Source organism: Eleutherodactylus coqui, chromosome 2, assembly GCF_035609145.1.
Source record: "Eleutherodactylus coqui strain aEleCoq1 chromosome 2, aEleCoq1.hap1, whole genome shotgun sequence".
In the NCBI taxonomy this organism is placed as follows: Eukaryota; Metazoa; Chordata; class Amphibia; order Anura; family Eleutherodactylidae; genus Eleutherodactylus; species Eleutherodactylus coqui.
Window position 1 is genome coordinate 234,752,959 of NC_089838.1, and position 24,046 is coordinate 234,777,004.

The 24,046-nt window shown below is 42.9% G+C and overlaps 1 protein-coding gene across 2 annotated transcripts in view; it reads left to right on the forward strand.

Moving 5' to 3' along the window:
• GALK2 (galactokinase 2) overlaps positions 1-24,046 on the forward strand; it is a 170,480-nt gene that overhangs the window by 82,932 nt on the left and 63,502 nt on the right. Inside the window, exons 6-7 of one of the 2 annotated variants that reach the window (XM_066592626.1) lie at positions 8,776-8,874; positions 15,090-15,242. In XM_066592626.1, the coding sequence (XP_066448723.1) occupies positions 8,776-8,874; positions 15,090-15,242 (252 nt within the window). The remainder of the gene's footprint in view (positions 1-8,775; positions 8,875-15,089; positions 15,243-24,046) is intronic. The other variant, XM_066592627.1, reaches the window with a different exon arrangement.

Genomic DNA, 24,046 nt, shown 5'->3' on the forward strand with positions numbered 1-24,046 from the left:
CTTTTTTTTTTTTAAGCACAAAATAACAGATTTGGTTTTTTTGTACAAATCTCTTTACAATCAAAGATTATCCCATAGTTGCACATGTGAGACATTTCTCCACGTTGCAGATGACTGATTATGCATGACCCGGGAGAATACGTGCTTCTTAGCACATCAAATTGGGCTTACTTTTGAGAGGTTATTTATATTCCCAATTACACAATCTATTTATTTGTAATTTTGTATATCTCTAAATTATGGCGTATGTATGAAAGGTATTTCTTGTCATCCATGCTGTATTGCGAGACACCCCCTTTGATAATGTTATGGTCAACAAAAGTGTGAATACTTATAATTGTTTCAGCCTGTATTATGATTAACAATGGCAGTGTCCTAGGACCGGTTTGTCAGTTTTCTGTTGGGTTTGGGTTATGTATTGAATTCTAAGCATTTACTAGGAATTTCATACTTTAATTTTTGTTATGTAACTCACTGTTAATAGAGTCTTATTATAGTGGTGTCCATACCATTTGCATGATACAGACAGCATATTTGGCCCAATTAAAAACACTTAGGGCTCATGTCCACGGGCAAAATATGATTTAAGATCCGCAGCGGATCTCCCGCATGCGGATCCGCACCCCATAGGGATGCATTGACCACCCGCGGGTAGATAAATACCCGCGGATCGTCAATAAAAGGGATTTTAAAAAAAATGGAGCATGGAAAAATCTGGACCATGCTCCATTTTCGTGCGGGTCTCCCGCGGGGACGGCTCCCGCGGGCTTCTATTGAAGCCTATGGAAGCCGTCCAGATCCGCGGGAGACCTAAAATAGGAATTTAAAGTATTTACCATCCGTAGCGGACCGGGAAGGTCTCCTCTTCCTCACGGCCGCATCTTCCTTGCTTCGGCTCGGCGGATGTGCCCGGCGCATGCGCGCGGCATGTCGGAGACGTGCCGCCGGCGTCAGGAATTCATCCGCCAGCCGAAAATGAAGATCCGGCCGTGAGGAACAGCTGACCTTCCCCGCCCGCGCCGGATAGGTAAATGCTTTTAAATTGCTATTTTCGGCGCTCATGTCCGCGGGGCAGGAGGGACCCGCTGCAGATTCTCCATTGAGAATCTGCAGCGGATCTGATTTTCCCCGTGGACATGAGGCCTTAGGCCTCATGTCCACGGGCAAAAGAAGAATTAAAATCCGCAGCGGATTTTAACTCTTCTCCCGCACGCGGATCCGCATCCTATAGGGATGCATTGACCACCCGCGGGTAGATAAATACCCGCTGATGGTCAATAAAAGTGATTTTTAAAAAAATGGAGCATGAAAAAATCTGGACCATGCTCCATTTTCGTGCGGGTCTCCCGCGGGGACGGCTCCCGCGGGCTTCTATTGATCCGCGGGAGACCTAAAATAGGAATTTAAAAGCATTAACTCACCCGCAGCGGACCGGGAAGGTCTTCTCTCCTCACGGCCGGATCTTTCTTGCTTCGGCTCGGCGGATGTGCCCGGCGCATGCGCGCAGCACGTCGGCGACGTGCCGCCGGCGTGACGAGTTCATCCGCTGGCCGAAAAAGAAGATCCGGCCGTGAGGAAGAGAAGACTTTCCCGGCACGCTGCGCGTGAGTTAATGCTTTTAAATTCCTATTTTAAGCGCTCATGTCCGCGGGGCAGGAGGGACCCGCTGCAGATTCTCCATGTAGAATCCGTAGCGGGCCTGATTTTCCCCGTGGACATGAGGCCTTAGACAAAGTGTTTTGATGAACTGCTTTATTGTACACCAAAGTTTACCATAAGTCTACCTTTTATCCATTATGTATCCTAACTTATGTTGTTGTTTCCAATAAAACTTGATTGGTTAAGTGGAAAAACAATGGCGGTGTGTGCCTTTATCTTCTTAGCCTGTGCATAAGTCTGATAGACCTTAGAGGCAAGTGCTAGATCTTGTTTGCCCCATTAACGCTAGGCTTCCTTGTTTGGCTTCCAAACATTGTAGAAAATGCAAAACTTCTGATGTAGATACAAGTAAACTAAAATCCTTATTTTTAGATACAATTTGCTTCAGTGTTCAGATAATTTTTATATGAAAATTAAAAGAATCCTACCCTGGCAATTCAACAACTTCTCTGGCTAAAACATACATTCTCTACAACAATCTACAGAAATCATATTAATTCTTCATGTAACTTTTTGTCTATAAAGACAATTATTTTCAGTTTGGACTTAAAGTTTTCTGCTAAGACTTTTGTTTTACTATATGATCAGGTGCTACCCATACATATAAATATAATGCAAGCCATTTGTCGCCCATGTTTACCATTGCGAAAGATATGGTCTTAAGCCGTCAATACAAAGTAACACTTTAATTTGGACGACAGCCATTTCTTCTGATTCCCCCATAAACATGCAGTCTCGGTTCGACAGAGTGTGTTTATTTTAACAGGGATAAAGGAATAAACCCCCTGCCAGAAGGCTCTGGCAGTAGCTTTCTTCCGCTGTAACAAAAAATTGGGCATGTTTAACCCCTTAGTCACCAACCAATTTTGAGCCCTTGATGACAAAGCAATTTTTTTTGTTTCATTGCATTCAAAGAGCTATAACTTTTTTTTTTCCCTATCAACCTAGTCGTCTTGAGGGCTGTTTTTTGCAAGACAAGTTGGCTTTTTTTTCCCCCAAACATATTTTTTATGTTGAGCTTTTGTAAATATTTTTCGATTACAATTAAAAAAATAAAATAAAATAAAAAAATACAGAAGTAAACTACATCTTGAAACTATACAATGATATTTTTCAAAAACTTTGCATTTACAGATATAACATTTTCACTTTAGGAAATAAAATATTAAACCTATTGAGCTCTTGTACTATTTCCTTATAATGGTTCACTCGTCACTTTCAATCCTCCCATTATCTTCGTATAAATCTATTTATTTCAAATTAGGCAAAAAGAAAAAAACCTAATAAAATGTAAAAAGGGAAATAACCAGGAGGGGGTATTTTTATTGTTTCCGCCTTCCTCTACTCTAGGTCAGTCCAGTGTGACTGGAAAAAAATCTGCCATTTTTTTGAAAAAGGTTTTTCCTGCTTTTTCTTTGTGTCTTTCTGTTTCCAATCGTTCCATGTTTAAAGTGGGCTACCTGCTCTATTATTCCTGGGATTGTTTGCAGAAGCCAATGTTTCAGTAGGAGTCCTTTCACTACTAGAACTACGAGGATGAATTTAGGGAATTTTAGAGGAGTAGATCCGTCAGGCCCTGTTCTCTCGTCATTGTGGAGTATCACAGTTTGTATCTCCCTGGGTATTACTATTCTCCATTGATCCTGTATATACTTTATGAGTTTCTTCCAGAAATCCTGCACCTGAGCACAAATCCATATGCCATGAAATAAATCTGTGGCTGGTGTTCCACATTTGGGCACTGTGTGATGCGCTCTGGGAATGAAGGAGATGCTGGTATATCAAAGCCATTTATTGCATGATGCATAATTTTGAAGAAGATTTCCCTCCAGGTCTCACTGATCAAGCAGACTCTAATTTTTGACCAACCATTCAGGATCTTTTCTCCCATATCTGTGTCTATCCGGAAAATATTTTGTGCTTTTCGATTTTTAGGATTTTGTTTTTTTATTGCCGTTTGTAGCGTAGATAATTAGAATCTTCCTATTGGTTCTGCGATTATGGAATAAAAGTCTGTTTTGCCCACCTCTCTACTGAGATCTCTAAGTTTAGCCTTGCAAAACCGAAGTGTCCCTGGTATATTATACTTGGTCTTGAGCTCAGATGGATTAAGCCATCTGCTTTCTCTCTCATGCATGAAGTGCTGGGCTACCACTAGGCCTCTTTCTTGCCACTCTTTAAAGACTCCGTCATCATTACCTCTGTGGAATTCTGGGGGGCCTATCAGTGGCATAGACTTGGACAACAAGTAGGGAAGTCCAAAGAGTTTCCTTGCTTCCTTCCATGTCACTATTGTGTCCCTTAGTACTATGGATCGCTTAATTACTGGTGGAAGGTCGGAGAAACGTGTATGCAAACATGCTATGAGGTTCCAAGGGGTGACTCAATGAGTCTGCTGAAATATAGGTCTGTGCCTCTCATCTAATCTACTATATGTCTTGTTAGGCACACTATATTGTAGCTTCTGACATTAGGGAAATTCAGTCTTCACTCACTCCTGTTTAGCATTTCTGCATTTAGCAACTTCTGCAAAGATATATCCTCGGATGCTTTCCTGCCCAATTAAACTTTGTAAAAGCTGAGTTAGGTCGCAACCTGTCCGCATGCTTGATTATTAGTATTGTTTGCATAGGGTACAGCAGTTTGGAAAAGCTCATCATCTTGATGAGTTGGCATCTTCCCATCATTGAGAGAGGAAGATTTGACCATCTCCTTAATTCTGTCGCTATCTTATCAATCACAACTTGTCATTTTTAATGGCAACATTTTGTGGCAAATTTAATGTATGCTGTAACTTTTTTATATATATATTTCTTCTGGGGGGGGGGGAGGGGGCTCGTGACAAAATAGAGAAAAAGAAGAAATCCCACCATTAAATTTTGGGGTTCTGTTTTTCAAACCGTTTATATTCCCTGGGCTAATATGACTGCAGTGATATCAAATTTTATACACTTTTTTTTTGTCTTTCTACTTTTGCACAATCAAAACAACGTTCTTTTTCTGTCGCCACATTTCAAGATTCATCATATTTTTATTTTTCTGTCAACCGAGCTAATGAAGACAAATTGTAGTTTTGATTGGTTTATTTTTGGAGTACATATGACATGTTTTGATTGCCTTTTATTCCCTTTTCTGAGGTGGATGAGCTAAAATCAACAATTATTCTACCATTCATTTTTTTTAATTATGTGTTTTTTTAATATGCCATTCACCTTGCATAATAAATAACATGGTTGTTGTATAGTTCAGATAATTGTTGTAGTTTATTCGTTCAGTCGCTTCCGAGTTTTCGTGACCTCGTGGACCAGCCCACACCAGAGCTTCCTGTCGGCTGTCACCACCCCCAACTCCACCAAGGTGCAGTCCGTCACCTGAAGGATATCATCCATCCATCTTCCCCCTGGTCGGCCACTCTTCTTTTTGCCTTCCACTTTCCCCAACATCAGCATCTTCTCCAAGGTATCTTGTCTTCTGATTATGTGGCCAAAGTATTTCAGTTTTGCCTCTACTATCATTCCCTCCAATGAGCAGTCTGGCTTTATTTCCTGGAGTATGGACTGGTTTGATCTTCTTGTGGTCCAAGGCGCACTCAGCATTTTCCTCCAACACCACAGTTCAAAGGCGTCTATTTTCCTTCGCTCAGCCTTCCTTATGGTCCAGCTCTTACATCCATAGGTTACTATGGCGAATACTATTGCTTTCACTATGCAGACCTTCGTTGTCAGTGTGATGTCTCTACTCTTAACTATTTTATTGAGATTGGTCATTGCTCTCCTCCCAAGAAGTAAATGTCTTATGATTTCCTGGCTGCAGTCCACGTCTGCAGTAATCTTTGTGTCTAGAAATATGAGGTCTGTCACTGCCTCAACGTTTGCTCCCTCTACTTGCCAGTTGTCAATCAATCTGGATGCCATAATCTTGTTTTTTTATGTTTTAACTGCAACCAGTTTTTGCACTTTCTTCTTTCACCTTGGTAATAAGGCTCCTCAGCTGCTCCTCGCTTAGATAATTACAAGTACCTATTATGATTAGCAGGTTTTTTTATTCTTCCATAAAAATCATTTTACAAGATAAAATGGGGATTTTTTTTTTTTAAACTTTTATTTTTTTATTTATAACTAGCTTACCAGTCGCGCGTTGCTGCGAAGACAGACATACATACATTCGTTTTTATATATCTAGATAACAACCAATCACAGCGCAGCTTTCAAGTTACCTCAGCGGTATAATATATAACAACCAATCACAGCGCAGCTTTCATGTTACCTCAGTGGTATAATATATAACAACCAATAGCAGCACAGCTTTCATGTAACCTCAGTAGTATAAGAAGTAGCAACCAATCACAGCACAGCTTTCATGTTGCCTCAGCAGTATAATATATAGCAACCAATCACAGCATAGCTTTCATGTTACCTCAGCAGTATAAGAAATAGCAACCAATCACAGCACAGCTTTCATTTTACCTCAGCATTCTCAATATCCAGCAATTGTCAAGCGAAACGTTCGGCGGATGCATCATTTTGTAGTTGAACACGCTTGCTCTTAATGCCTTTTGCTTTCGTGCTTGAGATGGAAGTCAAACGATCTTTGTCTGGGGGGCATAACTGTCGACGACGCTCGCATGCACGCCACCTATCGTAGGATAAATGTAATATATGCCAGTAATCTTCCCAGGAGTGTACTCAATAACTTCCCAAAGTTTCATGGCGATTGGATGAATGGTGTAGTAATGCATAAAGGACAGACATATATAGATGACATCAGGAAGTGAGAGAATTAGATTCCGTATGTAAAATTTGGACGCTAATTTTTTTGCACTTAGAATTGAATAATCGAGTTGGGACCTATGAACTTTTCCTATTTATGAGATAATCAATGCCCGTGCCAAATTTCATGTTTCTATGACATCGGGAAGTGAGAAAATTAGATTCCGTACGTAAAATTTGGACGCTAATTCTTTGGCGCTTAAATTTTAATCGAGTTTGGACCCATTAACTTTTCCTATTTCTGACATAATCAATGCTTGTGCCAAATTTCAAGTTTCTATGACATTGTGAAGTGAGAAAATTAGATTCCATACATAAAATTTGGACGCTAATTCTTTGGCACTTGGAATTGAATAATCGAGTTGGGACCCATTAACTTTTCCTATTTATGACATAATCAATGCTCGTGCCAAATTACATCGGGAAGTGAGAGAATTAGATTCTGTACGTAAAATTTGGATGCTAATTCTTTGGCGCTTAGAATTGAATAATCGAGTTGGGACCCATTAACTTTTCCTATTTATGACATAATCAATGCTCGTGCCAAATTTCATGTTTCTACGACATCGGGAAGTGTGAGACTTGGTGGCAATGATGGAAATCGAATGATCTACGTGGGGGGGGGGCGTAACTGTTGACGCTCGCACGCGCGCCATTTATCATAGGATAGTTGTACTATGCCTATAATCTTCCCAGGAGTGTACTCAAAAACTTCCCAAAGTTTCATGGCGATTGGATGAATGGTGTAGTAGCGCATAAAGGACAAACAAACAGACAGACATACATTCAATTTTATATATATAGATGCGTTAATCCTTTTACAACAGTGGTGACCGAGAGATGCCCTATTTAGAGTTGATCACAGCATGTAATAGGTTACGCGATTGGGTACAAGTGTTTCTCTAATACTGGCCATTAAAGCAGGAGCCCTGGCATCCTTAGACAACTGAGCACCAGCGATTTCCTGCATTGGACACCTGAGGAACACTGAGATGAGATTGTTGTAAAAAAGCATACTGATGGTCAATAAGGAGTTAAAATCAACAGGTCCAATCTTTCTTTTCCCCGATAACAAACTGTGTGTTATGGCATTGGCTAACGAAGAATAACAGTGTAACAGAAAATCTGATTATAGGTCCTATGTTTGGATGGCTGATTTAGACATGCTGTAAAGGAGATCTGGTAATACATTGGATGACTGTGGCATGCTGGCAATCGTATACATTTTCTAATATTTTCCATTTTATTTGCTTCTTTTTTTTTTTGTGCCATTCACCAAAATTATCATACAGGATTTATCATTATTATCTTTAACACAACTATATGGCTGAATGCAGGCTCTTTCCTAAATACCCTGACCTGTGTGGTAACCACATTAACTATCTGTAAACCACTGCAAAGGCTGCAGGGGCCACATGTCATGTCTGACAAAATATCATTGAGTTTGCATAATGAATTTAGAATCCAAGATCTTATTTTTTTTGGCAAAGACAAGCTAATTATTAGCTTTTGTGTCAGGCTTTGTGCTTAAAAGTAGCTGCTTCTCGCACATCACTTGGCTTGGAAATTGGACAGAAACCACAAAGTGTGGGTGGAGGTTCCGGGCTAATAGTCCTTTGCACTCAGTCTCTCCTTTTGTATTAAATGGGCTCTTATGTTATATTTTCTCTTTCCCTTTTATATTGTCAGTGTCATTTTAAAGGACCGTATATGCAAACCATATTTACTAAAGAACCTTATATTATCTATAATGGTGTCGGTTAGCCTTTTTACAGAACTTGCATAATATGACTTTGATTCCTTTCCACGTAATCTGTTTATAGTCATGCAAGAATTTTTAGGCAGGATTATAAACTGTGATCATCTTCTTCTACACTGTGCACAATAGTTACACAACTACATGCTGTAGGATTTATTCATATCTGTATGAATAGATATATGTACATATAATAATCAAAATATGAAACAGGAAATGAAGTTCAAGACCATAAATGTAGGCAAAGAGCACACATACGTTGTGTTGCCATAAATATGACTACAGCTGTATTTTCACACCCGACAATGACTTACGAGTTCTGTGTGATTGTGAGGCGCACAGAACTCACGCGTTTTAATAATCCATTATGTCCAATGGGGTACACGAAATCAAAAAATTGCAGCATGTCTTATTTTCATGCAAGAATACGAATTGCAGTGTAAGGTCCCCCACACATAGCACAGGACATGCAGGGTGTCCATGTGTTGTGCAATGCATGTTACACCCGAATCCTGGGTGCAAGTAGCCGTGTAAGTACAGCTGGATCATTCTTCAGCAAAACTAGAATGACCATGGAATTGCCTTTTTTAGGTGGAACTTGCAGAAACATGTGCAAAATGTGAGCATTATATTGGCACAGAAGGTGGTGGAATGGACCAGTCAATCTCATTCCTGGCAGAAGAAGGAACTGTAAGTGGCACCGAACCAACTCTCTACTATTCATGTTTTCTTTGTTTACTGTGTAATGTAGTGTATGATATAGAATGCAGCTTTTACTGTAATAGTAAGTTACAATGGAATGAATACATTTTAATTACTAGATAAAGGGGGGATTTATCGGTAAATGTGTGCCAGAATTGTGATGGAATAAAGTGACAAATTTTGACGCACGCCTGTGCTCCTCACACTGTTCTTTCATGAAAAGTGGGCTGCCCTTACTAGAAGGGGGTTCCTGCGGCTTGGCGAATTTCCTATAAACTATGCCAAAAACTTGTGTAAATTATATTTTTAAAAAATCTACACCAACTATGAGAGTTGACTGTCTGGAGCGTGAAGAACGACACACCTGATTTGCAAAGGGACTGTTCCTTAATAAATTGAGCACATCTTATTCCAGTTGAAATAAGATTATGAAATGCAAGTCTTCATTCACTTTCCCCATAATGAGTATGCTAAATGGCTGCCTGATTAGAGACCCCCGCCTTTTCATGATTGGAGCTTCCCTGTATAAAAATTAAGACACATGATCCTGGAATGCAGCATAAAATCAAGATGAACAAGTTTTCCATGGATCAGTGTCTGTGTGGATCCACATTTAGAATGGGAGAATCAAGTAATGTGAGTGACTTTGAATGAGCCATTGGTCATCTGTGCTAGACTGGCTGGGCCATGTATGTCAAAAACTGTCAGCTTTGTGGTCTCTGTTTGTGCAGCAGTGTTGGGAGTATTCTGAGAATGGTGTGATCGAGAAAAATCATCCAGTGAAAGGGGTTTATGTCCTGTGGATATAAACAACTCTATAATGAGATGGATTAGAGGAGGATGTCAAGAATCTGTTTTTAGGACTAGGCTGTACACAGTCAACAACTTGCAGCCAAATACAATGTGGAGGATTTAACTAATGACTCCAAATGCACAACTCGTTATTTTGTATTATGGATGGGTTCTAACTGCAGACAACCAGTTTGAATTCCATTCCTATCTAAACAAAGCAGAAAGTGTAGAGTAATAGAAGAAAGAAAGCATGGAGCAACCCAGATGGAGAAGTAAAAAGATGACCTTGGTTGCAGGGATACGATGAAAAACCTTTTTTTGTTTTTAGAAGGTGCATCCCACCCTATGTAACATTATATACAGGGGGTAAATGTATAGAACAGCAAGCAATGAAGGAAAAGTTTTATTTTGGAAGGGTGCATGTGGCGCAATTTTCAGACATAAATGACTAAAATTGGGCATTTGCCAAAAATATCTCGGTTTATGATTAAAACCAGCTTGTATGTGCGTTTTGAGATATGTGAACCTGTTCCTCAGTACTCGCTGGAGAAAAACACCTGGATCACTGACAGTGCATCTAAGGCTGAATATTCCGCGGCGAAGCCCGTCACGGGGCCCCCCAGAGACCCCATACTTACCAGCGGATCCGGCATTTTCGCTCCCGCATGACGCTTCCCCGCCCACCGCCGCCGCGTCACATGACGCGGCGTGACGCAGCCGGCCGTGTCATGTGACGCGCCGGCCGCGTCATATGACGCTGCGGCGGTAGGCGGGAAAGCGTTTTCACGCTATCTTCCGCTGTGTTACAGTGGGAGATAGCGTGAACGGACGGCTTCCATTGACTGCAATGGAAGCCGTCAGCGCGTACACCCACGGCAAATAGAGCATGCCGCGGGTGAGGACGGAAGATTTCACAGTGCGGAATTCCGCGGTGGAATTCCGCACTGTGTGCCCTGAGCTATTAGGTTCAATAGAACCTAATAGCTACGGGCAACGCAGCGGATTTTCGCCGCGAATTACGCGGCGGAAATCCGTTCATGGGAAGGAGGCCTAACAGAGAGTTCTTTTGGCAATGATTGGCAAATACTAGAGATGAGTGAGCATACTCGCTAAGGACAATTGCTCGATCGAGCATTGTCCTTAGCAAGAATCTCCCTGCTCGGAAGAAAAGGTTCGGCTGCCGGCGCAGGTGAGTGGTGAGTTGCAGCCATGAGCAGGGGAGAGCGGGGGGGGAGAGAGGGAGAGAGAGATCTCCCCTCCGTTCCTCCCCGCTCTCCCCCGCCCGCCGGCGGCAGCCGAACCTTTGCTCCCGAGCGGGCAGGTACACGCTAAGGGCCATGCTCGATCGAGCAATTGCCCTTAGCGAGTATGCTCGCTCATGTCTAGCAAATTCCCAATTTCAGTCATTTAGGTCTGCAGGTCGCGCCACCTTCACTCCTCCAAAAGAAAGCGTTTCCTTACTTGTAAGCCAAAAGGGAAAAGCAAGACTCAAATGGTCCAAAAAATTAATTACTGGGCAGTGGAATAACATCACCTAGTCAGATGAATCCAGATTTCTGTTGTTCAATGCGGAATGCAAAAGCCACAATTTGGTAAAGCAACTTAACCCTTTCCAATCCACTGTCTGACGTCTAAAGATATTCTGACTGAAGCCTGTACAGCTCCGATGTTGGAAGACATCCGGCTGGGTATTCTTACTGTAGATTACTGGCCGCTCTGTTGTCAGGGGGCCTCTCCAGCATGTCCCATACCACAGTACTGGCTCTAGCCAGCAGATGACACCATTGCATAATGGCAGAAAGAGAAAGCCCCCTAGGAAACCGTGAATCCAAAATTGGATTGCAAAGGGTTAAATCAATGAAATCTTACTGTTAACTGCTCAAAGTTTGTCTGTACCTCCATCTAATTTGCAGCAACACCAAGTGGCTATCTTCTCTGCTTGGGCCAATATTCCTGCTGAACACATCAAGTGTAATCCAGTTGTGGTTCTGAATGCCAAAGGCAGTTTAGCGTGTTACTAGATGGGTGTCTATAATAAAGTGGCAATTCATTGTATATTTTGCAACAGATTGTTAGGTTGACCGTTGCTTTTCCTATAACAGAGTTGATAGTATGCCTTTTGTGCAAGTGCAAAAGAACCGGTTAGTACAAATTTTAGACTAAAAAAAAAGCATTTGTTGTAAGAAAGATACAGGCAGGATGTAACTTCACACTATGAGCGCCAAGAAACCTGCTAAAGGCAAATATGTAAATATTAAATTGCATTACTGCTGTATTTATAAATCTGAGGTTCTTAGCGAACATTTTGCTCAGATTGTGAGAACCCATCTTCCTTGACAAGGTGTCCTCTTCAGATGTGACCCGTGACTCTAAAAGACATAGATACCTCTATTGGCCCATAGCCTACAAATTGAACTCAGAGCAGGTAGATTCTGGGTATACTTTTGATTAAAAATTGCTATGGGCAAATGAAAAGAAATGCACTTCCAAGATGCCACAGAGCCAAATGCAAAATGCAGGAATAAACTGTGTTAAATGGCACCTCCAAAACAAAGTGAAATAAATATATACAGGTGCACGTTACAGTTGCTATATTACAAACCTACAGACAGGACATAACAATACACTTGTTAGGGCAGATGGGCTCTCACAATTTGATCAAAGAACCTCAAATTTTTAAATATAACAGTAATGCAATTCATTATTTACATTATTCACCTTTAGCACCTTTCTTGGCACTTGTAGTGTGCTGTTTTTTAATCTTTTAGTATGGAATCCAGTAATAGACATTTGGAACTGTAAAATAAAAAGAAAAACCTTTTGAGTTAAAGGGATTTCATGGAACTTGATTTTTTATGGGCTTAAAATTGTGTAAAATAAAGAAAAAATGGATACTCACCTATGACAGCTGATCCCCATTCTCTGCCGGAGCTCCAGGGAGTGGACGTTTACATGCTGTACATTGTGCGTGTGACCCCTTCACCAATCACAGGCTTTACGTGTTGATTCTTCCAAGACTGCTGAACTCTGTAATTGGCTGAGCGGTCTCTTGCGCAATGTTCAACACATGATCGCCTACTGCTTCTTCAGGGTTCTGAGCGGTGGATACTGGAGTTCCCGCACTAGACGCAGAGCTGTTGGAGCAAGCACGGTATCCATCTTTCTTTCTACACCATTTTAAGCCCATCATTTTTGTAAGTTCTAGAAAACCTCTTTAACTGAAAATATTTCAAGTACTATTTCAGGACTTTAAAAAAAGTATATTTCTATATTTTTGTGTAAAGTATTCGTTTTCACATTATTACATGATGGTAAAGGTATAGAGAACAAATGGCTACTAGTTTATTTCCTAATGTTACTTTTTTTGCGCACATGTGCATGTTTCACTGTGTTTTTTGCACACATGCCCTGCATATTTGCGCACACAAAAAAGTATGCTCCCATTAAAGTCCAATATGTGCTATTTTTGTGCACAATATCCACGAAAATAGCACATGCTGTATATATTTTTCTGCGAACAAAAATACATTGTATGGCTGAGCGTTGCCTGTGATTGGCTGAGCGCTGTGACCAATCACAGGAAGCGCTCAGCTGTCATCCAATGAATGACTGAGCACTGCCTGTGATTTGGCTGAGCGCTCAGCCAATCAGACGCAGCCTCTTCAGCAGGCGGGAATTTAAAATCCCTACCTGCTGGAAGAACTTCATTACAGTGATGGGACCCAAGCGGCTAGACGCAACTGAGCCCCGGCAGCGGCAGAGAGGTAAGTATGTATTTTTTTAATTTTTTACTACAACTAGGATTGATTTTCAGGGAAGGGCTTATATTTAAAACCCTTCCCCAAAAATCACTGTGGGGGTGCCGGCATCCCATTTAAATCAATTGGAGAGCTTTGTGATCCTCTGCCACAGCTGTGGCAGGGTATTCTTTACATCCCGCGGAAAGTCCCCTTGTCACTGAACATTGTGACAGTGCTGTCACAGTATTCAGTGATGAGGGAACTCCTCGCGGGGAATTTTCACACGCACCACAGACCTATGCGGTGCACGCATGTCCTATCTTTTACAGGTGCGCTTGTTTGCACGCCTGTAAAGCACGGATATGTGAGCACACCATAGTGAACCAATGCTTCTAATAGACACATGGTTATGTGCACACGTATGTACGCACATAAACACGCTCGTCTGAATGCACCCTTAGTCTGAACAAATCAGTGAGTGATCCCTAAATGGTCCCACATTTTTCCATGAACCAGTACATTTTAAATACAATTTTGGCACTATGTGAAATCACAGTTTATGTCTTAGGAAAAACTTTATTAGAAAACACTTTGCCATATTTAGTTTGTACATGGTTTGCAGTAGGGGGTTATGTCACTTTTGGTTTGGGTTAATTTAAACATTTTGGACCCATATGACCCAAGAAAACCTAACATGCGCCTATTCTGTATGTGTATTCCAAACTACAAGTTCTGTACAATGATCTCTGTACTTTAAGACCATTATCTCAACATTTTCACGATGTACTCTTATAAAATAAAACAAGACAGGTGTTTTTATTCTTTTGGCACAGTGACAACTTCAGTAACAATTGAAAATAGAGGCCTCAGGCTCTCTTTGTTTTCGCTGTCGGAATTTCTATTGCCAACAATGTGGAGGGCACAAGAACAATTCCCATTTCTTTAATTTATAATAATTGCTCACAAGCTCCTTGTAGTCATCAACACTTGTTTATCAGAAACCTTTCTACTTCTTGCTACTGAAACAGGCTTCCCGTTACAAACAATTATGATACAACCTTGGAGTGCTGGAAACCTCACCATTCCCGAGAATGGGGAGCCTAGAGCCCTATTCCTGGTGGAGAGGGGACCACACAATAGCCGCTATTCTACATTATAGTGTAGGGTGGAGATGAGCTTGCTTATTCAGCGCTTTCTATATCCTTCTTTTACTGTAATGATGTGTATTCATGGCTACCTCCCTGCTGGATGCACGGGATCTTATACTTCCTATTCCTGCACTGGCAACAACCCATCGATCACGCATTTATGGCAAATGCAGTCAATGTGCCCCAAATGTCAGTAGCGTCAAAATGTTTTTTATCACATGCTATACTATGCATTTTTATTATGGCATGTTAAACTGACTAAAATGTTTAGGATTAGCTAATAGGCAAGTTTCTTCCAATGTTAATTGATATTATGTGATGTAAAGTAGAATTTCATTGATTTAGACTCTTGATTATTGTAATTAAATTATCTTGCAAGTTGAGGAAACCACTTGGGAGTCATCACTACCTAGCATACATACTTAATAAAGCTTTTAAGAACATCAATGTATTATTTAGCCATGGTTAGACTATGGTTATACTTCAGATAGCAATTTCTAACATAGCTTTATTGATTTAACAGGCAAAGTTAATAGAATTCGGCCCTCTTAGAGCAACTGATGTAAAACTTCCACATGGAACTGTCTTTGTGATCGCCAATAGTTGTGTTGAAATGAACAAGGCTGCAACGGCTCATTTCAACATAAGAGTTGTGGAGTGTCGTCTTGCCACCAAGGTACAGTATCTACCATAATTACATTTTGAAAATTATTGAAAAGATCAGCCTGCATACCTTGCTGTTACAAAACCTTTAAACTCTACGATAGTCTTTCAAAATACTAACGACCACCTGTCCGTGAGTGACTGTGGGAGTGAGTTACATGCTCCACCCCTGATCACATGACGGTGACATCATGAAAAGTCCTAAAGCATAAAACATGCAGAGCCTGACAGCAGCCGTGTGATGATATCACTGTCATGTGATCAGTTACCTGGGCTCTGTGTCCATGAGTGAGTGAGTTACATGTTCCGCCCCTGATCACATGACAGTGACATCATTGCAGGTCCTTCACTTTATTAAAAACCTGCAGAACTGGACAGCAGCCATGTGCTTACAGCACCTGGGATGAGGTCACTGTCATGTGATCAGTCACCTGTGTGGGAGGAGTTCGGGGGGTCACATGACCAAGGAGTGATCAGTGTGTGCAGCACTCTGCTATGCTGGTTGTGATCTCTGTTGTATGGTATGAAAAATGTATGTAGCAGAGCTGTTTGTGGGTGACGTGCATGTAGTAGAGCTGTGTGTGTGTGACGTGCATGTAGTAGAGCTGTTTGTGTGTGACATGCATGTAGCAGAGCCACCAGAAACATTGGTATTATAATTTCTCAATAATTACTAAGTTTTTTTTATAACTAAGAGCTGTAAGGTGTGATGTTGTGTAGAATACACCTGATATTCCAGTGTAGTGAATTACTTCATTACTCAATTACATGACCAGAACCATTTTTATGCAATGTAAGCTTTGCTAATGCATGAAAACCTCTATGGATGAAAATTCCACTTTAAAACAAAAATACATTTGCATTTTGTGAATTATGTAATGTAGTTGTAATTACAGATTAGTAGTGGAATCACTGCATGTTTCTGCTATTGGCTACTTTAGGAATCCTGTTTGTTGTTTATGAGGCCTGAAAGCCAATGTTCTGTCAACTAGTCTTCTGCCAGCTCTCACATTATAGCACAGTAGTCTCTAACCTTTGCCTCTTCATCTGTAGTGAAACAGCTCCCAGCATGCTGAACCAAATGAGACTGTCAGCCCATGCTGGGAGTTGTAGTTTAACAGTATTTGTTGTAGTTCTGTCACAGCTGGCGATAAAAGATAAAAGGGTCCCTTCACACGTTCTGGATTTGATGAGGATTTTGCAATGGATTCCATGCTGAAATCTGTTGTTAGATCTGCCCCACAACTGCGGGGTGCACCACGACACCTGACAGCCTGGTTGGCTTTATACATGCACCTCAATGGGTGGAGAAAAGTCTTCGTCCGGTACGGAAATCCACTATGGAGATCGTCAATCACGGACATCCGTCCAAACGAATGGTCTGGAGTCAGCAGAGTTAAAGTAATGAAAAAAACAAAAAATTGTATAATTCCAAATCTCTTTTCTTTTAGATCTGTTTTATTTTGATAGACTTTACTAGCTATGATTGATTGATGATATAGATTATTACATCACTGGTAATATCCATTGGCCACTTCTGGCCTTTAGATCACAGCAGCAAGACTTTTGTCCCCCTGAAAAAGCTCACCTCCAGCTGCAGCAGTGCACCGATATTCCATCCATCTCATCACAGGCTAAGATTACCGCTACTATATAACTTTGGTATGCTGGCCCTAACATTCAATACTTGAGAAAGGGGAAGTGCTTTATCCTAAGCCCCCGAAATGTGTTGCATCATATAACTTGTTTTTAACTCATTATTTTAGTTTTTTAGTCCACTGTTTTTGTTTTATTTTATATTACATGTTATTACTTTACCCCCACAAGTAATTGTTTTAATTGGTCTGCACTTCCAAATAAACCCTAACAATAAGGCGGGCTGCACACAGCCGTGACGGGTTCCGCCGCGGAATTTTGCGGCGGAGCCCATCACTGCGCCCCCCCAGAGACCCCATACTTACCTGCGGATCCGGCGTCCTGGGTCCCGCGTGACGCGCCGCAGCGTCATGTGACACGCCGGCCACGTCACATGACATGCTCACCCACGTGTATGTCGTGGCGGAATTCTGCATTGTGAGCCCTGAGCTATTAGGTTCAATAGAACCTAATAGCTGCGGGCAACACAGCGGTTTTCCGCCGCGTATTACGCAGTGGAAATCCATCCGTGGGAAGGAGGCCTAACTGTGGATCATTGCACTTCTGCATACAGGGAGTTGACTGGGTCCGCCCAGGACCTACGCAGCTCCCTGCTAAAGTAAAGCCCCATTTATACACAACGATTATCGCTCAATTTTTCGTTCAAATAATGGCATATGAGCAATAATCATTGTGTGTAAATGCTGCCATTGTTCACTCTTCCTCTGAAAGATGATTTTAAGGTAAGCTTAAAATCCATTGTTCAGCTGGAGAGTAGATAACACAGACTGCAGGCTGTGTTCTGCACAGGAGCAGCTGATTACATTGTATTCATGCTGGCAGCTCTTGGCAGCCTGTGCAAGAATAAAGGAGCTGATTGCAGAGCTCAGACCACATGCTGAGTTCCGCAGGCAGCTCCTGGAGGCTCCTTTACATGCAAATGAAGCTAATAAAGTGCTAATGGACATTAGTGCTAATGCAAACAAATCGCTAGAACTGTTGATCTTTTAATCGTTTGAAAAACTGTCTTTGCATGTAAATGAGCCTCAAGTTTTTTTTATTCTGTTATTTGCTACCGTGTAGAGGATTGTCCTTGAGCGCTTTCTGCCTTATTTGTTCTTTTCATTATGGGAAAAATATGACATCAGTAAGAAGATTTAATCCTTTCTACTTGCAGATTCCACACAGAAAAGCTGTGGATGTGCTGCATGCTAATTTGCTCCATTAAATGGGGCATAATCCTCATGCAGATTCACAGCATAAATTCGGCAGAAATTCGAGAGTCCGTCTCGGATCCTCTTGTAAATACACATCAGATTAGCCTATGGCAAATCCATGACGTGTGACCATGCCAAAAGTGTATTATCTTTACTTGTTGCCAATTGCTCATATAGCTCTTAGTGTGACTCTAAGTAATAACATATTGTGAACATTTCTGTAAAATATTGCATCTACCACTTACAGTATATCTAGCAATAGTTGTAGTAACAATTTTCTGGATTCCATATTTGTAGGTCTGCTCTACTACTAGAACTATTGTGTGTGACTGTAAATCAAAGAGTATAGAATACGGTTTACTTAAAATCACAGGCCACACTTGAGTACAAAGGAAGGTACAAATACCAATAAGAAGCCAGAACGTATTTGAGGTAGATTGCCCAGATGCACAATACTGATGAACAGCCATTCGCACACCTACCATCCATGAGGGGGGTGGCAGCTTAGTATTATTCTTTAAGATAATGGAGGCTTCTATAGGGTGCCAGTCACACAAGTATGCATATTGCATCATGTTGTATTATAGTCCATACTATGAGATTAGGTGAGCTGAACTTTGTGTGGTACACTTAGAATATTTGAAAGTAAATTTAGTATAGGCTTTATAAATACCACTTTTTTTAGCATAAAAACTTAGCAAACTTTGGTGCATGTTGTTACCCCCTCTTTTTTATTGGTTGAGATTCTATGATTATAGGCAATAAAATCAATATCCTACATTTCCCTCCAACATCATACGCTGGAGGTTGCTCATCTGCTGACCTGAAGGGACAGGAAAAGGCAGAGCATAAAAGGAACCTCCCCTCCACCAAACACCAGTGCTTTTCCTGTCCCTCCAGGACAGCAGCGGCAGAGCTCCAGTGATGCTGTCCTATGCCGGGGGTTCCAGGACTTACCGGTGGGCGGCGGCATCTCTTCTGGCAGCCCCGGTTACCCCAGTGGGAAGTACCTCATGTGGGTTTTAACCGGGGACTGCGTGGGCCTGGGTCCAAGGACGGACTTTCCGACACCACCGCGGCTGTCATTTAGGCGGCGGCCGCAGTCTCTGGGTCCCGGCTGAGTAGCGGCACTTCACCGGGGGGCGTGGCCTCGGCGGAGCACAGGAGGAGTGACGGCAGACGCTTGCACCAGGAGAAGACAGCTGATGCTTTCTTGACGCCGGAAATTGATCCTAAGTACAGGAGTTGATCCCACAAGTGCAGGATGTCGGCCAGAGAGGACCCAGAGTGTCTCCAAACTGTAAGTGGTCCAGTGGGCCAACCTACAGACACCTGCACTACATACACTGCCTTACTAACAGAGTTCTCCCTTGTCTTTCAGGATGGGGATACTCAAAAACCTAGGGAGGCTAGGAGGAGAAGTAAAAAGTGTCCAGTGTGCTTAGCCAAACTTGATGACTCCTACGCTAAAACGTTATGTGCTTCCTGTTCAGCAAAAGTTCTGCAGGAGGAAAAATCTTCCCTCATGTCTGAAATTCGGTCGGTCGTCCGGGAAGAAGTACAATCCTCCCTCTCGGACGACCGACCGGGGCCCTCAGGGTTTACAAGAAGGTCTGCTCTGGCTGTGTCAGAGTCAGACTCTGACATGGCGGAAGATTTTGAGTTTGAAGACCTTGGGGAAGTGTCGCTTGGGGAGAAAAAAATACATTTTTCCCAGGTCGTCTCCACGACAGCACCACCTGAGATCGCCTTCCTCCTGATAGGACAGGAACACACCGAGAGGTTAAAATCTCCCCCCCGTCCCCCCTTCCTCAGTGTTTTTCCTGTCCTGCCAGGAGGCAGGATCACCGAGAGGGGCTGGTGGAGACGCTAGCCTGAAGTCCTTACCGGCGGATCGGAGGGCAGTGGTCCAGCCTGCCCTCCCTTCCTGCAGAACGACTCCCGGGACGCCACATGGGGTGGTTCCCCCGGGCCATGTTCCTCCCGCGGCGGCCCATGGGGGGGGGTTCAAAGCGGGTCCCAGCTCTCCTCGGACGCCGGCTTAGGACCGAGCGCGGCGCTTCCTGCTTCCCCTTAACGAGCACGGAGGGGGGCGGGGCGCCGCGGCACGTGACGAGCGCGATGACGTCATCGTGGCGGGCTCGGCCGAAGCGCAGAGGGGGCGGGGCTAAAAATTAAAGGCGCCAAATTCAAAAAAACAAATGGAACCTGAGAGAAGATGGCGCAGATCAACTAAAAGCCACTCTGTGAGTATATGGCTTTTGCCCCAAGAGTGTCTGCAGCACCAGCGTTAAGACATGAGTGCTCCAGCACCAGAGGTTGTGGAATGTTCAGCCGCAGCAACCGTAAGTAGCCAGTGGGGCAAAATAAGGTATGCATATTCGGTGTGTTATGTGTGAATGTTGCATCCTTATACGCAAAAACTTTTCTCGTTTATCTGCCAGGGGGATAAAAAGGATGCCCCTCCCAGATCCAAGGCGAAAAAATGCGCAGAATGTGGCGCAGGACTGCCGGCTTCGCATGTGAGGTCTTTATGCAAAACATGCGTAGCCAAATTAGTCAAGGAGGAATCGGGGGGGCTGTGGATTCCCGCGATACTTCCATAGTGCTCACACTGCAGAAGTATCGCATAACGGACAGCTTCCATTGACTGCAGTGGAATCCGTCCGCTGATTTTCTGCTCAGAATAGGACATGCTGAGATTTTCCTCATGTGAGTGGAAAATTGCAGTTGATTTCTGCTTGTGGGCAGGGGAGAATCGTTTTACACAGCATGTCTATGGACAGACATTGCTGCGGAATTCACGGTGGGTGTCTGACCGCGAATTCCACAGCTATAATCCATCCGTGGGCATTCGGCCTAAAGGTGAATGCACACGGGCGGAAAATCCCCGCCAAGGTTTCCCGCAGAATTCCTGCCCGTGCATGCTGCTATAGAAATGCATTGGTTTATGCAATCCTATGCAGACAGCCATGATTTGACCGCCTGAAAACCCACCCTTGGTAAACAAATTGCGGCATTTCCTATTTCTGTGCGAGCTTCGCAGAGGCCGCACAGAAACGTCACTGGTGAAATATCGGCTCTGCGCATGCACAGCTGTGCGCCAGCCGGCACATCGCAGAACAGAGAGAAGACCCCGGAGGAGGTGAGCCGCGGGTCACTGCAGGGGCAAGGGTCGCATCCCGCTGTGAGAATTCTCGCTGCAGGATCCGACCCGGCCGTCTGCATTCACCCTAAGGCCTAGTGCCCACGGCCATGACGGGCTCCGCAAGCGTAATACCGCAGCGAAGCCCATCCCGGCGCCCCCCCAGAGACCGCATACTTGCCTTCGGATCTGCCGCCTGACGTCCCGCATGACGCTTCGGAGCGCATGACGCTCCGGCAGCGTCATGTGACACGCCCACAGCGTCACATGATGCGGCTGGCGGTAGGCAGGGAAGCGTTTTCACGCTATCTTCCGCTGTGCTTACAGCGGAAGATAGCGTGACGAATAGCTTCCATTGACTGCAATGGAAGCCGTCCGCACGTACGCCTGCGGCAAAATAGAACATGCAGCGGGTGAGGACGGGAGATTTCATTGCGCTGTGAGCATTGCGCTATTAAGTTCAATAGAACCTTATAGCTGCGGGGCAATGCGGCGGATTTCCACCGCGTAATTCGTGGTGGGAATCCACCCGTGGGAATTAGCCCTAAGAGAGGGATTTGTGTGGTGTTGAAGCTTTTACGTGTTTTCATTTTTATTTGTATCTTTTTCTGCCACAGAAGAAACACATTGTTTATTACTCCAGGGACGCAGAGAAGCAGGAAATCGTTGTACTGTATTGTTATACTTCTATTTTACAGTGCACACAGATGTATTTAGTACTTCAGTCTTTCATTGAAATGATCATCATTTGTTGTTAGCGCATATCAAACATACACCCAGTTATGTTTAGGGTTTCTTTTTTTTGGCTAAAAAGCAGGCACTTGTAAACAGAGCAAGAATAAATGGGCCTCAAGCAAAATATTTCCTTCATTTATTTTTGTAGTAATTTTTTTATAGTACATTCTTGTTCATTGTCTGTTGTGCAGAGACACTATTTGGCAGTGGATTTAATACGCTGTATTGTTCAGACATTTTAAAAATCTTTCTTAAAGAAGAAAAACCAGTATACTGGGAACAAACACTTGTTTAGGTCACCGAACGGATAAGCGTACCCTTTTTGTCAGGGTCAGTGAATCGTCACTGAAAGAGTTCCTCTGCGGCTTGTAGTTCTTGAAGAAAGGCCACTGCAAAACTGAGCGGTGTAGCATGCTGTGGTTTAACTTCTGAAAATTCTATGCACATAACAAAGAAATGCTAAGTGTCAACCTAGCCAGCTCCCGTATGTCTGGGTTTTTCTTGGTTACTTTGGGAAATACTTTTTTTTTTTTTCCCTTAATGTGAAATCCTGTAACACAAAATGAATTCTGATTTATTAAGATGTAGTAACGATGTACATTTCTTAAAATTGTATCACAAGTTTGTCCACAAAACATGGATGCCTGTGCAGTTGTTTTGCTTTTCAACTTTTCATTTCCCGGGGTTTCAGGACAATTTTTACTCTTTTGACATACATAAATAAGATCAGAATTCTATACATACAAGAGGTTCAAATACGGTAACAGACTGTCTGTTCTCCCTGCCCTTACATTTGCCTACTTTGTTCAGAAAAAAAGCCCACCAAAATAGTCTACAGCAGAAGCTGCTTCTTGTGGTTAGTATTTTTGGCTTATAGTGAAGGATACAGAACAATCGGCTCTTTCTACAACTTCTACATTATCTTTTTGCCCAATGGCAGCTGCCTGTCATGCATTGTCCCAATCTCCGGATGATGCTGCCCTGCTGTAAAAAAAAGTTGTGAGGGACTTCGTCTGAGTTGACAGTTTTTTTGTTCAGTGTCACACATTAAAGGACCATTTAGACGGGACAAATGTCGGACCAACGATGCCCGACACTCGTACCTGTGTGTCCTTGCTCCTGTGCTATTGCACGGGAGCTAGTAGCGCTGGCTCGCCAACAGAGCGGCCGGCAGGGAGGCGGTGCAGCAGCAGGAGAGTTCTCTTCTCGCGCTCCCCCGCCTCTCTCCATTGACTTAACATAGCGGCCGTTCAGTACTGAACGGCTGCTATTTACACTGAGCGATAAGCAATCAGCTCATCATCCATCGTTTATGCTGCATAACATCCTGGACGATGAGCTAATCGTTCAGTGTAAGTAGCAGCCATTCAGTACTGAACGGTTGCTATGCTATGTGAATGGAGAGGGGCAGCGGAGCGCAAGGAGAGAAATCTCCAGCCTCCCCACTGTGAGCCAGCGATACTAGCTCCTGTGTTGCAGCATGGGATTAAGTATGTGTGGGGACGAGCGTCGGGCATCGTTTGCCCGACATTTGTCCCGTGTAAATGGGCCTTTAGTTAACAGAGCCTGCAGATCAAATTCATTTGCTATTCAATAACATGTGGTCTATGTTATCAAGGTTCTAAAATGTCATCTCCCTTGCAAAGAAAAACTGCTTTGCCATGATTGCTCTATGGATTTTTTTTTTTTTTTAATGCAGATGCTTAACGAGTATAACTATATACTTAATATTGCTCACTTCTCTTGCACTGATCTTATGGAGCCAAATTTATACAGTTCTCATTGACATCAATATTATCAGCCTTTAGTAAGCTTTTGAACAGCAGCTGCACACTTGACAGGTAGATGTAAAATTTAGTCAGCTGTTCTGTCCTACCGATTGGCTGGCTTTCATTAACTGCATTAAGCTGCCTAGGTGTCCTCCTTAATGTTTTCCATGATCTGCTAGGCGACCAGGGTCTCTTCACTGTGCTCAAACCTGGCGCTTTGCCAGAGGTATGCATGCAGCTTCACTAAGTTTTAAGGGGTTTTCCACAATTACAATATTGATGGCATTCAAGCCTATACGATAAACCATAAGTATTG